The following is a 17,659-nucleotide window of genomic DNA, read 5'->3' as shown; positions in this document are numbered from 1 at the left end:
AGGTAAGTCATTTGACTTGGCAAACTTCAAGCTGTGTAGCAGAGATCTGACCCAGCCCTGCCATTACAAAGCAAGCTGGCATCCTCACATGTGAAGTAACTTTCCATTTGACTACAAGTCCGCTGCAGGGATGCAGTGGTTGCCTTCCTCTTTCCCATGAAATCTGTAGGAGACTAGTCTGTCCTTTATGGCATTTTGAAATGCATGCTTGAAAACAGCTGAAGAGAATGTGCTTCCTGAAAAGGGCACCTCCTGTTCCTTTGGAAGTGAACGTCACGTGGTACCGTGTGTGTGTTCCCTTGCAAACAGGCACCAGCATCACCTTTTGCATGGCCCTGTGAGTGGCTGGTTGGGAATGTCTGACCTCTGCTAAAAGTTAGGGTGTTGATGAGCAGTGTTCTTATTTGTGTTTTGTGGCTCCCAATTGCACAGTTAAATACTCTCCAGATAAGACTTTCTCTTCCAAAAATCAGATGCTCTGGAAACATTAATTAAAGAACTACCTTTTGTCCATCGTCTCCTTTTGTGCAAACATCTGTACTACTATCTGCTTTTCTAGACAGGCTTGTAAAAAGCTGCTTATTAATCAAGGAAAAGAAGCCTAATTGCTTGTTGGGGGGTGTGAAAGTTTGAGTAATGAATGCTACTTTTTTGACCAATAACCAGACAAATTCAGTCATACAGCCCATTGCCTTTACTGAGAGCTAAAAGAAATGAGTCTGAGTCTCTAAGGTAAACTTCCATGGCAAAGACAGATGCAGGGAGCAAACTTGTCTCATCAAAACAGTTAGGTGAGAGAAACTGGAACAGCTTCAGAAGCACTTTGATATTGTGGGGGAGGAAGGAGGAACCCTGACAAACACGTTCCTCCCTGTGATTACAGATCTCTTTGGAAGATGCACCTTCTAGTTGGGATCAGTTTTAAATTAGAAGTAAAGCAGAATTCTAATACTCTGGTACTTGAGAATTAAGTGTTAGAAACTAAATGGCTTGGAGCTGATTTTCTGATGCCTTCTGTGGTTCAGGGTAAATTATTTGGCTTGCTTATTTAGGCTGTTAAGCCCTACTTGTGCTGATATAAACTTAAGGAAAAACTCTTAAGACTCTGAATACATTCTTTTTCAGAGGAGCTCGTGAAGATAAAGTTTGAGTGTTCAAAAAAAAAAAAAGCACTCTTGGGTTATTTCCCCTGTTCTCGAGCCCCGGTATCAAGAGGTCTGTTCTGCATAGGTATATTTGCAGTAGCTGTAATGCTTGTTCCAGTTGTTTAACTGGGTCTGATGAATCTCCATTAGCCTGAAGATGCCTGATAAGGTTTTTATTATATAAGCCACTGCTTTAATCTCAGGACTTGTTCTTCAGTCCATCTGATGCACTTTGAGGAAACACTTTTATAGCAGTGGCTGGTGCAGCTGTTTTTAAGGAGCCACTGTTGCTTTTAGCTGAAAAATAGCTCTGTAGTGCATATCTGCTATTTGTTCAAATTTCCTTGACCATCCAGTGGTTTAGCATGTTTTCCTTTATAGTTTTTTAGATCAGTAGTCATTGGAGAAGAATAAGATTATACAAAATGATGTTGAAATCTGCCCGGGGAAGTGGTGGAGCCACCACCCCTGGAGGGATTTAAAAGATGTGTAGATGTGACTCTTGTAGACATGGTTTAGTGGTGGCCTTGGCAGTACTGGATTAATGGTTGGACTCAATGACCTTAAAGGTCTTTTCCAACCTAAACAGTTCTATGATTCTATCTAATAGTGAATCTTTTAGTGGTGACTGGTACCATAAATATTCCGTTAAGTCAAAAATAAAATGCAGGCTACCTTTCCACTCTTGCATGTTTCTTGTCCACTCTGATACCTCTGTCATCCATGTACTGCTGGATGTCAGAGGAGTTAGTGTATAGGAATGAGAGAGTTAAAGAACAGGGGTAGACATCAGTGTGTCTCAGCTAGCCAAGAAATGTTTTATGCAGACTAGTCCAGGCAAGCATGACTTGTAGCCTATACATGGCAATACCACTTTTAATATTAAAGTAGAGAGATACTATAATTTCTTAGTAACTGAAGTACTTTCAATGCTTAATTAAAAAGGTTGGGTTTTTTTAAGTTCAGTACTGTTTAATATTAAGAGGAAACATTTTTATAGAAACAAACTTGAAAAAAGATATCAAGAGAACAAAATGCTTTGCAGACCTGGCTACTTCTGTAGCTTTCCTTTTTCTTTAATGTTGGAGTGACTGAAAATTGCCATTTGAGTCCTTTTACATGCTGAGGGGAAAATGCTGCTTTGGTAAGAGAAGACAGGATGCTTCTATGCTGTCAATAACTTTCTAGTTGAGAAAAAGTCACTCCTTTGTTTTTGTTTTCTAAACAGATTAGGTTAATGAGTTCTAGAAAGTAAGTAGGTAAAATACATTTGCTGAAAGTAGTAAGGTAATATTGCTTGCTACCAGCTTGGTATGTTTTATATTATTAATTATTTGAACTTTAGGCTTTCTCTTACTACCATTTCAGCCTTTTGCTGTGTGCAAGTTTTTGGTTCTTTATTTCTCTTAACAGGCATTTTAAATAAACTTTATTTAAACAAAATGGATGCTGAAGCTCTTAGGTGGCATTATTATAGTAATTTCATAGATGGGTGTGAAATTAATGTGTACCAGTGAAGCTTCTGTACCTTCTTGTCCTTAACTAGTGTTCGGTGTTGCAGTTGCAGCTTGCAGTAGAATGGTACCAGATTTGAATAGTGAAACCATTAGAAAACTCCTGTCACTGGAATTACTCACTGTCTGCCCTTATCCCTTACTGTGCTTTGCTTATTCTCGATGTTTGCTGGAGACATTGTATAATTTCATTGTACTGACTATAATTGTGTCTCTTCTCCTCGTATTGAAGCTTCTATACCAAGAATTACATGAATGAAAGTACAAAATGGATATTCATAAAAGTGAAAATACTTTGTGTTGGCAGTTTCCACAACCTTATATCCTAGAATCCTCTTGTCCCCTGTGACAGATAATACTTTGTGCACATTTGGTCTCATTTAATGGAACCTGGCAGTAGGAGTGCTGCTGCTTTCCACAGGGACAAGGCAGGATGCTTACAAACTGTATTGCAACAGAGATCACAGTTATCAGTAGTTTCACTAGGGATAAGGATAAGCTGGATACAGAGTTGAGAATGGCCCTTGACAATCCTGGGTTCACTTCTTTATATCTTCTCAAAATGTGAAATATTAGCTGCACGGTGTTCTCTGAAATGCTTCTTAAAGGTATTTTGCTTTTATTGTAGAGAGAATGATAAAATGCACCAAGCCAGTTTATGTACAATAATGCAAGCCCATCAGAGCATTTACTTTTGCTCAGTAACTTCATAGCATATTGAATATATTGTGTTTTGTTTTATATTTAAAATTAAACTCACACCAGAGAACTTTAATGTCTCAGCTACTAGATTATGCAGATTGTGCAATTTTATAAGAACAAAAAGGAGGCAAAAAGAGCCTCAAATCAAGATAAAGCTGCTAGTTGTCAGCGTGTGGGTGTGGTATGTTTGGCTGCCTTGAAAAATAAGCTATTTCCTATGGATTATGTTCCAGGGTTTTTTAATATTTCCTTTGGGACACTTTTTTAAATTGGCCTTCCTGTAATGAACTTTGCAAGGCAAAGGAAAATTCAGTTACACAGTAGATCTTTATCATCTTAACATTTTCTTCACTAGGTTTTATCTTAACTAGTTGAATACTTTCAATTGGATTCCATATGTTCTTGTGTGCTATTGAACTTACCACCTGTTGAATTTACCTTTTTTTTGTTTGTTTGCTTTTCCAAAAAAAAAAAAGGTGAAGACTTGTTAATAGAGCGAGTGGCACATGCTGGCATGATCAACCCAGAAGATCGATGGAAGACACTACAAATCAATGGTCCTGTTGCCCATTTTGAAGTACAGATAAGGGTGAAGTGTGACGAAAATTACTACAGTGCCCTGTGCAATAAATTCTGCGGCCCCCGAGATGACTTTGTTGGTCACTACACCTGCGATCAGAATGGAAACAAAGCTTGCATGGAGGGTTGGATGGGCGAAGAATGTAAACAAGGTAGTATGTTTCCTTTGTTTTGATTAGCCCTGGTGTATATATAATAAACTGCAGTAGGTACTTCTGTGGTGTCAGTCCTATGGCATATTAATTTTAGCACGTACAGACTTCGTCTTTTAAATACAAATCTTTGAAGTAAAACATCCTCTGTGAAAAGTGGAGCACAGTGTTGCTTCTGATGTTTTCTATGGACACTTAAATTTAGGATTCAAAACAGTGAGACATCTTTTTACGTGTTACATTCATTCAGTGGTAGTGTTCCTTCAAAGCAAAATGATGTATTACATCCCCTAATGTAAGATTTTATTGAAGTGATATCATCAGTAATACCATAGACTTTAGTCCTGGAGAAATGCCCTGGTTTTGCAAATGAAAAATTTTAAGTGTATAGTATGCAAGGCTGAAAGCTTTTTGATAGCTCTTAATGTGAACAGAAATTCAGGTGTAGTCATCTCTTCTAATGTACCACTCAATCAAATCTCTTTGCCTTTTGTCTTCAGTAGGTAATTAGCACTAAAATTATTTGATAAACTCTTCTGCTGAGGGCTTCTTTGTTTTGTTTTTTGTTCCTTTTCAGTAAAAAGCTTTTTAATGATGGGGAGGGCCATTTTTAGGGCTTACTCAAGGTCATGTGTAGCATTTGAAGTTTGGGGGTTCCAGCGTAACACCAGGTTTTAAAAATAACTTTATTTGAGAAATGTTTCAGTGCTGACACTCTTGCTGCAAACCTTTTTGTTGGTAATGGAGTTGTGTTTTGTGAAATAGCTAGCTGGAAGAGCAACAACTATTGGAACATGGCAAAAGACAGTCTGCTTTGCACAAACAACAGACAGGCTAAATGACAGAAGCCATACCTGAACAGCTCCAGATTGCTGCTGCACTAATGGACACCTGGCTGCCCACACTGATGCCTAAATCTTTTTGTATTTACAGCTGTGTGTAAACAAGGATGTAATTTGCTCCATGGCGGTTGCAGTGTACCTGGGGAATGCAAGTAAGTCTGCATGCTTGAGTATCTTCTGTTTAGGAGTACTGATCTCTAGTGTTTTCTGTGTATGGTGCTGCTTTTAAAAAGTCTACATTAAAATGGAAAAATTCTGTGTAAGAACATGGATGGAAAGAGATCTGAAGTAGATGTCTCATGTAAGAATTGCATATACTTTATACTGTTTTGTGATGCTGTTCTATTTTTCACACATATAGGACTGAACAGATTTGCTTCATGTAATTCAGAACTATGCCTCTTTCAAATGAGAAAAATATTTTGGTTATTATTTTCAAAATCCTTAGTTTTGATCTCTATGTACTACTTGTTCTTCTCAAATAAAAAGGGCAGCTTGTTCTTTGGACTGTTAGGATCAGGGAATGCTCACAGTCCTAGGAAACTCAATATATATATTTTGGTCACCAGACTTTGTTCCAAGAAAAAAAAGAGTTTTGCTAGTAATGGAGATACAGTAGCAAGCCCAACCAAAACTTTCTACCCCAGGTAAACTTTTTTGGTCCCTGAATATGAGAGAACAGAGTCTGAAATGTTCCCTTTAACTTCATGATGCAACTTAAGTAGACTTTGATAGCAAGGGCAGTTGATTGTTTTCCTGTGAAGGTTCAGGCATTCGACATAGTAGGTCAAGGGGAAATGGGTGTTATTTTTACACTGGCTGTTGAAGAAATGGGACAGGTCTGCTTGCAAGTTTAGGATTCTGTGTAAGTTCTGAGTTTATTTGTGGTCAGAGTGGAATGCATCACCAAGAGTAGATTTATGCAGTGGTTCCTTAGTAAGCTGCGTTGAACCTGCTTGATTGGAATGATGTGAAACTGCACTGGCTGCCAGAACCCCTGAGAGCTGACAAATACCACTTGTGGCAAGCTGTGACAGTTTAAGGCAATTTTGCTTCATCCTTCTACTACTAATTACTGCAACCGTCACAGAAGTGGCAGAAATAGGATGCAGAGAATTTAGTTTAACTGGGCTTAGAGCTAAGCTGGGGTTGAGGTGCCAGTCTGTGAGCTGTGGTAGGTGGCATGCGGACAAGTCCCATCCTGCTGCAAAGCCTGAAGCTTCTGTCAGTGGGGCATGGCAGATAACAAAGTAAGCCTTAAATCATTGCACCACAGAGTGGTTTCTTGCTGCCCTGGAACTTCCATCAGATGCAGCTGACTTGTTGAAGGTTTGGTGTGTTGTAGCTCTCGGATCTGACTGAAAACTGTAAATTTGAAATTTGCTGCGCTTCGGGGTGTGTGTGTGTGTGTAGTTTCACTTCTCAAGAGCTATAAAATATCCCTTAAAGGATTTTTTTTCAAGGCAGATATTTAAGCAGTGGCTTTTTAATCTTTCCATATCACTAAATATTTTCCTTGTGATTTCAAGTATTGTGTGCCCCTACTGCTGTTGGTGATTTTTTTTTAGGTTACAAGTAAAGATTATGGTTGAGAGCTGGGCCAGTGTCACTTCTGCCTGAGGAAGAAGCTCTCCTTCCTCTGAGCCTTCCAGGAACACATTTTTCCCCTTGAGAACCTACTTTAATGAATTTTGATTCATGTAAGGGTTTCTGGAGACCTGTAGGTTTCAAAGGAACATCCTAGGAGCCTGTGAATATTTGCTTTTTGAATGCAAGAAGTCTTTTGACTAAAGGTGTAAAAGAAACAGGTTTAAGCAAACAGAAAGCAATACCTTTTTTTGTTGGGGAGTGAGAGGGATTGGTGCAGTTTCCTTTTTAACTTACAACTGGTCTCACAGAGAAATGAATCTGAAGGCAGAAGTTGGAGAGGAGGAGGAGGGTTTAAAGAAGGGACTACAAAACCTTTGAAGATGGGGGGCTGAGTGGCTGTTTACTTTTTTTAAGGTGCCTGTCAATATGTAGTCTTATACAAGCAAAGCCTTTCCTTGCAACCTGGTCCTGATGTGAAGAAGCATCTAGTATTGAACTCCAGGTGTTCCCTTGCTAAACTAAGCTCCCAAAAATAACGCTGAGTCTATTTAAGGCCTCTGTCCAGGTATCTCACTATTTGTTAGGTCAATTCTGTCATCTGAAAGTACTGAGAGAAGGAAAAATGGATTGTATGCCTTGTTTTTTAGTGCCTGTCTGCTGAAGTGATAGATCTGTGATCAGCAAGTCTGAGAACAGTGGCCACTCTGCAAAACTGCAGAAAGTTGTCAACTATGTCTTGAATAGTGATTTGGTAGCCTGAGCGTGTTCACACAGCTGTCTTTAACTTTTATTCTGTAATAGTTATTAGACTATATTAGAAACGTTGCTCTTAACAGAAATGGATAATACTTTCTGTAGAAAAATGATGCTGAACTAAAAATAAACAAGGCTTACAGATATGACCTTTATCTTCAGCAGTACAAAGGAAGCTGTTATTTAAAAGAAACTGCTATGTTTGGTGCTATTGAATTTTAATCTAGATTGCTTCATCCTGCTTTTTGGACAGTTGCCACTGTCATTTTAACAGGTGAAAACAATGTCCTTTTTTAATTCAGAAAGAAAATAAAAATGTGAGAAAAATATGGGTGTGAGATGCATGGAAATCTACTGCTGCCAATAGCTACTTGATTGCCAGAATTTGCAGTGGTGTTTTTAAATAGAAAAGTTGGAAAACAGTTTCTTTCTTCAACTTGCATGAGCATGCAGGTAAATTAGGCACTGTGTCTCTCAGGCTTCAGCCTAGCTCTCATAGAAAGTATCTACCCTCCATTCATGATGTTCCAATGTAATATGGAGCTGTTCTTGGATTAAAAGTTATAATGAAACCAGATCTTAGAAATAACTGAATGACCTTAGGCTGTTAATAAAGGATGTGCCATTATTTCTAGTTGTACATCATCTGTCAGGCAAGTTCATATACCCATTGTTTTGAGAAAGTTAGTGTTGAAATATTTTTCCATTCCTTTTGTTGAGTTTTCATCAAAGTGGAAAAAAAAATAGGGATGCCCTGATGTAGGAAATGATTTTATGGTATGGCTAGGTCTAGGTAATAGTTTTTTGTCATTGTGGAGGCAATTCAGAAAAAATAAAAAATTTTCTGCATAATGAGGAAAAAAATACATCCTTGAGGAAAGCAAAAGCAACTTAGCTTAGTCTTGCAAGAATGGGAAATTGCCGGCTTCTTAAAATAAAAAGAAAACAAACCAATCTTTATCCATAGTGGATAGAGAAAGTCAATAAACATTGGTCTGCAGCAGCAGACCAGATGCTCTTGTTTATTGACTTCGCCAGGCCAAAGTAGTAGGAAGGATTATCAAAGAAGCAACATTGCTGAGCCATGATGTTGGTGCTTTTTGTATGTTTTTACATCACTCAAAGTACTTTGTTAAATTCCATTAAGCTGTCTAGAGGAGAATGAAGTTTCATCTAATGGCTCATATCTGGCTTAGGTTCAACCGCCTTATGCAATTAGCAAAGTTGAATATAGAGAAACCACAAGTGACAGTCTCCTTCCTTGATTAAAACTGCTGACCTGACTATGTTTGGTACCACTCATAAACTGTCACTAGGCTTAACAGCTTAATCTTTCACTTCCTTGTTATCCAGAGTGGTATGGCTTTGGTTGAGGTCCAGATATGCCTCATATCTGGCCTACATTGTCATATTCCTGCCAGGATGATGGTATTTTCAGAAGTCTTTTGACTTTTCCTGTTGCCTTTGAATGTTTAAGTTTCTCATCTAAAGCAAAATAAAAGGAGTCAAATCCTTAACACTACTCAGGTTGTGTTCAGCTTCTGGAGCTATGGTAGGACCTGGGAAATGCCAGTCTTACTCTGATACAAAATTTCTTTAGAATGTGTAGACTAACTGAAATGAATTAGAAATGGGATTGTTAATAGAGCTGTAATGTGAATTTTGTGGAAAGTGAACAAAGCAAGTGTACTTGCAGCAAAAACTTGTAAGTTGAGGTTGATGTGCTTTCAACTGACTTTATTCTAGAATTAATTTTGAAATATGTGTGACAAAAGATTTGTTTTACAGTGTTGGTGTGTTTTTGTTTAATCATATCCTTTTTTTGTCCCATTGAAACAGATTTCTCAAATTTTCTGTCCAGTGCCGTGCCTTCTGTAGTCCTTGTGTTCCACTTCTGGAACTTCCCTGCTCACAAAGCTGATTTTGTGTTTCCAGCAGAGTCTGCAAGGGCTCTAGCCATCTCCCTAGTGATGGGAGAACTTTAAGGGCCCAAACTTGCTCAACTATTATTCATGTTGAGCAAGTACTGAGTACTTTCTTTGCAGAGATGCAGGCTCAAAAGCTTGAGTTGCAAAATGAGCTCGCAACTACCTGGAATACTGAGAGTGTAATAGTGTTCTAGAGATTCTTTGTTAAATCTTAGACTTGCATAGTCTTCCTGTCTTTTTCAGTAGGAGGCCTACCAATAACACTGATCTCTCATTTGTGTTTCTATGGCAGTTGGGTAGATAACATGGTTAACATCAGCACTGGGGAACTCTGCCTAAACTTCAAAAAGAAACACCCAACAAAGCAAATAAACAAACAAAACAATAAAAAAGGGCACCTGGAGTCTTGTAAACTCATCCTTATATTCAAGGTGATCCAACGAGGCTTCTCAAAACAGGTTGTTATTGAAAGACTGTAGAGGACTAACAAAAGGTCACAAAGAGCTGAAAAAAAGGAAATGCTATTCCTGCTTCTAAAAGTGTGGGGGGGAAGTAAGAGGTGGGGAGCTTCCACAGTTGTTCCAGAGCAGAATTATGAGAAATCTCATAAACTACTCTGAGCAGTAAACTAGAAACAGTCTTGTTTGAGCAGTGTGCTAGCTGCTTCGGCATCTGACCGCTTCAATTCCTGCAACGTTGGACTGCCTATGGTCCCTAAAGAGCTTAAGGCTGTTGTTTTGGCCCTGCAGGATTGCACTTGGTACCCGTTCATCATCTCCTGTCACCTCTTTGGTGTAAGATATTGTATCACAGCTTTGGGTTTCAAAGATCTTGTAAAATTACTACAATTACTATGCCTTTCATCGTATTTAGTATTCTTCCCTGTTGTTACAGCCAGTATGCTTTTATTACTGTTTTTTATGGCCTAGTGGTAAGCCCTTTGGGAATGCTGGCAAGTATTTCACAAGTAGACACATTAAGTTACACAAAGAGTCCCATGTTTTGTTTCTTTATTGGTCAATGAACTGAGGCACACTCTGCTTTCACTTGCTTGGATGGTTAGTGGGTAGGAAGGCATAGAATGTATTCTAAAGGTGGGTGCTGCTTCCAGGAGAACGTGAGCAGGTGTACAGGAAATAAAAACATGTAATGCTTTAACTTGTGTCTGTAATAGTGTAGGTAGTGCAGCTGAACTAGAACAGTAGATCAAAGCAGCCTTGAGAACCCACTATCTATACTCAAAACACTTCAGGTTTTTAAATTTTAGACTAGCTCTAGTCTGTTCTTGTGGACTGAGTGCCTGTTTGCAGGTGGAACACATTAGATGTGCTCCTGGCATATGTTGTCATATGTTACCTTAGCTTAACCTAAAAGGAATCCAATTCCTTTGTTCCAAAACAGCTCTGTGAGGTGAACCAATGCACCAGCAACAGGAATGATCAGGCAGTTCACTTAAACAGCATGTTCCAGGTGTGAACTAATGCAAATACAGGCACACCCTTAGAGCCACTTACTGTGAGTTAACTGAGCAGTGTTCTGGCTAAAAAATGTTGAACCATCCCCCCTATCGACTCTGTCAAAACTCTGAGTAGTACTGGGGAGAGACTGTTAGCTTTCAATAACTTCCTTTATTAGAGGAGAAAAAAGCTTGTAGGGAAGGGTTTGTATCTTTTGGTGTGATAAGAATGCTGGGGGTGAGAGGAAAAGATAACAAGCTTTCAGGTAATTAAACTATTTGAGTTCATTAACAAGCATATTTTCCTTTCCTATTCACAAAATTGTCTTGCCTAATTCAGAGGTAGGAAAGTAGACAAAGTGTTTCTGTGACAAGTCTTAGTGAATGAGTACTGTACTACCTATTAACATTGAATTCAGATGCTCAGCATTGAAGGATCTAAGAGCTAGACAATATTGCTGCCTGCTGTGCAACAAGTAATCTCTTAAAAGTTTAAACAGACTTTCTTATAGTTATTTTAAGTAAATAACTAATATAAAGCTATTGTTCTGGCCTATGCAACACCATCCTGTTCACGTCATTAGAAAATTTAGTGGTTTTCTATTTAAGAGGGTTATTTCTCCCCCACCCCTGAATGATGCATTTTGCTTCTGCTCTTAATGTCACTGTTCTTCTTCATTTTCCTGTGTTGAGTGTTTTGGCCCCAGCTTCCACTTGAAACATGATTGGGAGAAGCTCTCTCCAAAAGAATATGCTTAAAAAATATGTGTAAGTATGTCATAATTATCCTCACTTCAGCCTTTGTAGAAAGAGCAATATACCAGTAAAGTGTAACCTGTGGCATTTAAAGGCTTATACCACATTGCCTACATCCTCCCTGAGATTTTTTTTAATTTATTTTTAGGTCCCATATTCTGACCTAGATTGCAGAAATAGTCTTGACTTTCTTCACATTAGTGGTTTAGGTGTATTTATGCATGAAGTGCTGACACAGATCTGCAGATAGGTGTAGAACAGAATTTATTTAGGTATCCTCTTATTCTTTTCTATTACAAAGCTTTTTTCTTAAGGTTTACCAGAGTAGATCCGTGATTGGATGAGATGTGAGACGAAGTTTCTCAGCTGACCTTTCTGCACAGAAGATTCAGGACTCTCAAATAACTAGAAGTGATTAAACCAGGAGAATAAACCATGTATGAAGATAGTACAAAACATTTGAGTTAGGGTGCTTTCAATGGTCAACTTTAACTTTTTTGTTGTGTTAGCAGATAGGCATCCTCCTTTGGGATAAGGAGGAGTTAATCATGCAAGGTGCTGAGAGACCATGGTTTACAGACCATCAGGATCTCTTTACTGTTCCACATCACTTCCATAACTGCCATTGTAGAATTTATCATAAAATAAGAGTCTGAACAAAACTTCCAGGATCATCAAGTCTCTCCTCCTTGCCTGAGGAGGTCTAGTTAGACCAGGTTGCTCAGGGCCTTTTCCTCCCAGTAATGTATCTTTTTACATACAGCAGCATTGGATCTTGTTCCATCTGATTTGGAAATGCTCAATTTCAACCTAGATTTCACTAAATAATTATAACACAAACATCCTCAGAGAAAAGCAAAGACTGCTGTCAACTTTTCCCTTAATTATAACTGTTTCAAAAGAATGTAGGGAAAGCATAGTTCCGTAGAAAAATCTGTTCTTTTGGACTTGATGAGTTTAGCTCTTTAATGACCCTGGGAAAAAAAAACCAAAAATGCAAATCTTCTATTTCTTTTTCCTTTCCCCACTTCCTCCTGCTCCTGCCTCTGAGGACATATGTACCTTTGAACTGTGTGTAGTGATGAGTGCTTCTGTAGGTTTCCCTGATGCTAAATTTACTACTTTAAACACACTGAGTTTTACTGTAGAAAGTGGTTTTTTTCTTATCCTGGAATTCAGCTGTTTGAAGCCCCATTGTCATATTATGGCTATTATGGCCAAGTATACACTGAGCTGAATTACTGTGACTTTATCTACTTGTCAATAACAACAGTATATTTTTTGCACAGTTGCAGTTTTTTTTTTTTTAATCTGAAGACTGAAATGTTATCTAGAATTTTTGCTAATGTTAACTCCTGCCACCTCCCCTTCCTCCAGGCTTTTATTTGAATTCTCATTTTCTTTTGCCACCAGACTCTCATCTAAGAAAAATGGAAGCCGTGAAGTGTGCCTGTAGAATTACCAGGTCTCTTCTGCAAGTTCTTGGTTTCAAGATAACTAGCAATTGTTCTTCTCTCCCTATTACACTGTGTTAATTCTGACCCAAAGGGATGCTTTGGTCTGGGAGCAGATGCCTGTACTTCAACCTCCAGTCAGGAAGTTACTAAACTGTAACAATCTATTTATGGTAGCTTCTTTGTACTGCTAATAACCCAGCAAAGGCTAAGATTAAGCCAGGCCTGATTTTTGTTTTGCATGTGCTGGGTTGTAAAGACACGTTAGAGCTGATGAAGTCAGCAGAGGGGAAGGACAAAGGAAGTAGAATCTTGATTCCAATAAGAATTTTCTTTGTCCGTTGAACAATGAGAATCCTTATGGATTCTCTATATTTGGCTTTCTTATTTAGTCAGATGTGAAAAATTTAGAACTGCAATTTAGTTGATTCTTTACTGGGTGGGGGGGTGCAGGGAAGAAGTAACTTTAGCCCACTGTTTGCTGCACTAGCAGTTTCCCTTTGGCTTTTACACAAGTGGTTGGTACTCGAAAAGGAACTCTGGTTTGTTTTTTTTCTTGATGATGTTGCTTTTGTGTGTGTACCTTTTGGACTTCTTATAGTGGCTCATTAACCTTTTTCATCCTTGTGTTTTGGCTTGATATTTTTCTCAGAAATGACAACATGCCCATTTCTGAATTGGTTTCTCTTTATTGAACACATCTTGCTCTCAGGGTGAGCCAAAATCCATGCAAACATTATCTTTTTAGAAGGAAGTGAAATTAATGCTGCTCTAGCACCTGCTAATATAGGATGCGACCAGACTTCCTGTTCAAGAGGAAATCCTAATTTACTCTTCCTTGTAAACTGAGGGCTGATCAGCTTACCACATAGTAACCTTTTGACTTGTAAACAGTGTGTTCCTTTGGACTGCTTTTAGCCTCTAGAAATTATTTCCCTCAGGCTTGGTGGCAACTTTAACAGTAAACTTTGACTGTGTTGAATATCATGAAAAAGCAGCAACCTTTTTTTATTTCTGAATTCATTTTAATGCCATCAAGCACACCTACAAACTCAAGTGGGTGCTTAAGACGCCTTCAAATTCTAGAAGGTGTCAGTATTTTTCCTTGTACTCTTAAGTACCAGTGCAATGTTTAACAAAGAATCTTGTTATCCATTGGCTATGGAAAACAAATTGAGATATTGTGATTATTTGCTTTGTGATGCAGACTTTCAGCTCTTGAAAATTCTTGTTGTATGTGGGTGGGGAGTTGACTCTGGCTGGGATAGTCATGGTGAATCACTGGCACTAGTGCCAGGTTTGGCATAGATGAAGATTTGGGTTGGGGCCAGTAAAGTGCTTTTTTTATTGTTTATTACCAGCCTCTGAAAAGATTTTTCTGTCCTTGAGGAGGAAGGAAGAGATCAAATTTAGCAGGAGCAGTATTTGTTTCCTCTTACTGGTAATACAGCGAAAGAAAACTGCATCTAAAATATGTGTGTTCTCCAGGCTTCTGACAGCCTTGCTCAGATGAGCAATTGAGGCCTCTGGGCTGGGAACACAGCTGAGGTTCTCCTTAGGGATCCCACAGCTGTGAGGTTCTCAATGAGGAGCAGGTACTGGGACTAAGAGCTCAAAGTAGTTCTAGAACTTTATATGGAAAAAAATGGTCTTGCAAAGATCTGTACCTAGATTCTTTCTGCCGATGTACATAGTAGAAATTTAAATACTATGCTGCCAGCACAACTTGTTCTGTTGCTCTGGGGATTGATCCAGCTCACTGGAACAGTGGAAGGGGATTGAATCACAAGGAACCAAGACTTCTCATTTATATATCTCTTCCTTATCTTTTCTCACTGCACCCCAAAGACCTAATTTATTTTCTGTTCTTTTATACTGTTCAAAAAGTGGATAATAGAATGGTAGTGTTAAATCTAAAAAATGTACAGTTGCATTTCTAATGCTTTTCTTCCCCTAGGCATTAGGGCAGCAGTGGCATGCATGTGCCCAACTCCCATTCAGTGTTTTTATGCATCTCTTTGTTGCTAGTATGTCTCTTAAATTCTGTATAACAAATACTCTTTAACAGGCAGAACACTTCTTTTGTTGGCTCAAAAGAGCAAGCTTACTATTTCTTCTTACTTAAAATGTGTGAAATATATATTAAGAAAAAACATTAGTTTAGGCCCTTTTTTTTTTTTCTTGTAAGTTCAGACTTTAACACTTTTCTATAGCCTAAACAGTTGCTTCTGTTACAGATTAACATAAAGATACTGGTCTCTGAAGAAATCTTGGGGGGGAAAAATTCAACTCTAAGCCAAATGAATTATTAATAGCTTTTGTTTCTGTTCTTGCTCCTCCTTTCTCCAAAGAGTACTTTTTCCATAGTGTCAGTAGAGAACACTGAGGCTATAACAGAGTAAATCTATAAGAAGGGTTCTCTTGAGAAATTAGGCCTTGAGAAAATTGGCAAGACTGCTACCTCTCTGGCTGCCCTGGTCCTTTAAGGCTGTAGCACTCTAGAGCAAAGTAGCTATTATCTTGAAATTTCTCTTCATAGAAAAACCCTGTGGTGCTCAGTGCAGTAAGCCAGCAGCCTCCTTTTAAAAAGCAATTTCAACTTTTTTTTTTATATCAATCACAATTTTTATCCTAGTGTGAGATGATTATGTGAAGATGGGACTTCTTGTGAAAGAACAGCTAATTCAATGTACAGTTCTCATAACACATAGTGCTTGGTGGTGTTTGTTGCCAGGGTATGTAATATGTTTGAGCAGAATGAGTTCCAGTAAGGATGTTCAACAAGACTAGTATGTCCCTTCTAAACAGGATAAATAAAGTTTTGTTATCTGTTGCACATTGAGCAGTTGACCTTGTTCTTGAGAATGGTAAGTGTGGTGTTCTAAATACATGTACTGCTGATAATTAAGCATCATGTTGCTAACTTTTAACATGTGAACTTACATCTTAGGTGTCATTATGGTTGGCAAGGACAGTTCTGTGATGAGTGTGTCCGCTACCCAGGCTGTGCTCATGGGAGCTGTAATGAACCATGGCAGTGTAATTGTGAAACCAACTGGGGTGGCCTGCTCTGTAACAAAGGTACTTAACATTAATGTACAGGAAAAATAAGTTTAAGTTGCATGATTAACTGATAACTCATTAACCCCTTTTTTTTCTGCTAGTGTGCAACTACCTGAGTGTTTCTGTGCCTTAATTCTTTTATGGCAGATGGTGCCTAAGCATCATAAGTATAAGAAGTTTTAAGAAAAAAGGCTTGAATGGTCCTGACTCTTCTAACTCATGCAGTTGTCTCTTGTTCATTCTTCCTTGTTCTGTGGATAGTTACCAGATGACAGGCTAGCTCACGGAATATGGGGATGATGTGGGTGAATGGTGTTCAAGGCAGAAAGGCATCTGTGTATCTGACCAGGGATTGAAATGGTGAGATTTGTGTTCCCTGTTGATTGACACTTTTCTCTGTCCAGATCTGAATTACTGTGGAAATCACCATCCCTGCCTGAACGGTGGAACCTGTATGAACACTGAGCCGGATGAATATCGCTGTGCCTGCCCAGATGGCTACTCTGGAAAGAACTGCGAAATTGGTACTTGTGGATATCACATCTGTCTTTGGAAATCTGAAACTGTCTTAGGCATTCTTATAGGCTCAGTGGGGATATGCCAGCTCTGTCTCTCCTATCTAGTGCCTTATGCTGGCTCTTCAAAAAAATCATTGAGGGCAACAGAAATGCTGCAGCAATTTCCTTTGGATTTAGATGAGACTGGGAATATTTCTTCCCTTAGAGTTCTTCACTTCCTTAATCCTCACATGCAACTGGGCTGTAGTCTCATGGAAGAAATAGGTTACACATGCACCTTTTCCTGTTACCTTTCTCCCCACTACCTGTTTTCTTGTCTGCTGGCTTGCTGACAAACATGCATTTTATGCAAGATGGGGGTCTAAGGAAGGTGGCGGTGATGGACACTGTAGTTTTAACTGTGATGTGGGGTTTTGGCCCAATTTTTAGTTGGCTGAATGTGTTAGCTATCCTTTTTAATCAACTGAAACTTAAATCTTTTAATATGGGACTTCTAATACTTTTGGATTAATAATGCAGATGTTGAGTACTATGGAAATGTGCTCAAACTGTCTTACAGAGTCACCTTGAGCAGTCTGAACAAAAAGTGTCTTCCCTGTTCCCATTACCAAAATGGAGGAAAGCATTTAAACCACATTTGTGATGAAGTATGGCTTTGTGACTTGAGTCTAACAGATCTGTGTCTTTCCAACATGAAAAACTGCTTCCTATCTCAACCACAGTACGAAGATAGCATGTTGATTTTTTTCTGTTTGTTTGTGTGTGTTACACAAAGACCAAAATGTTCATATTCTGGGGACAATTTTGGTATTTGCAGACTTTTCATGATTATTCTCACTTTGGAGGTAAATGGACAAGTGTGCAGTTTTCTAGTTTTTTCCTATTTTGCTTTAAAGTTTTGATGTTTGAAGAAAAATTAGAGCTTTTGATTTAAGTTTCTCACATGTAGTATTTAGTTGGATGTTCTGTCATGATGGATTGTTAAATCCTTTTTTTTTTACATGTGATATTCCCAGTCTTCTCACTATGAATTTTGCTATTCCTTGATAGTTAAAAGTTCAGATGGGAAGTATCCATTTTTCTCTCTCACTTAACTGCTTGGCCTTAAGTTGACTAAAGTATTACAGAAAGTTTTCAGAGTTAATCAGGATGTAGATCTTTGAACTTCCATGAAGTGCTGTTGTATTAAAGATACTATCAAAACTTG

The 17,659-nt window shown here is 38.5% G+C and overlaps 1 protein-coding gene across 1 annotated transcript in view; it reads left to right on the top strand.

Moving 5' to 3' along the window:
- Nucleotides 1-17,659, top strand: part of JAG2 (jagged canonical Notch ligand 2) — a 70,560-nt gene that overhangs the window by 29,675 nt on the left and 23,226 nt on the right. The window contains exons 4-7 of the mRNA XM_064659370.1: nucleotides 3,838-4,092; nucleotides 5,026-5,086; nucleotides 15,822-15,952; nucleotides 16,339-16,458. Coding sequence (XP_064515440.1) covers nucleotides 3,838-4,092; nucleotides 5,026-5,086; nucleotides 15,822-15,952; nucleotides 16,339-16,458 — 567 coding nt within the window. The remainder of the gene's footprint in view (nucleotides 1-3,837; nucleotides 4,093-5,025; nucleotides 5,087-15,821; nucleotides 15,953-16,338; nucleotides 16,459-17,659) is intronic.

The sequence above is a fragment of the Pseudopipra pipra genome, chromosome 6 (assembly GCF_036250125.1).
Source record: "Pseudopipra pipra isolate bDixPip1 chromosome 6, bDixPip1.hap1, whole genome shotgun sequence".
NCBI lineage: Eukaryota > Metazoa > Chordata > Aves > Passeriformes > Pipridae > Pseudopipra > Pseudopipra pipra.
This window is presented reverse-complemented; position numbering and strand designations above follow the sequence as displayed.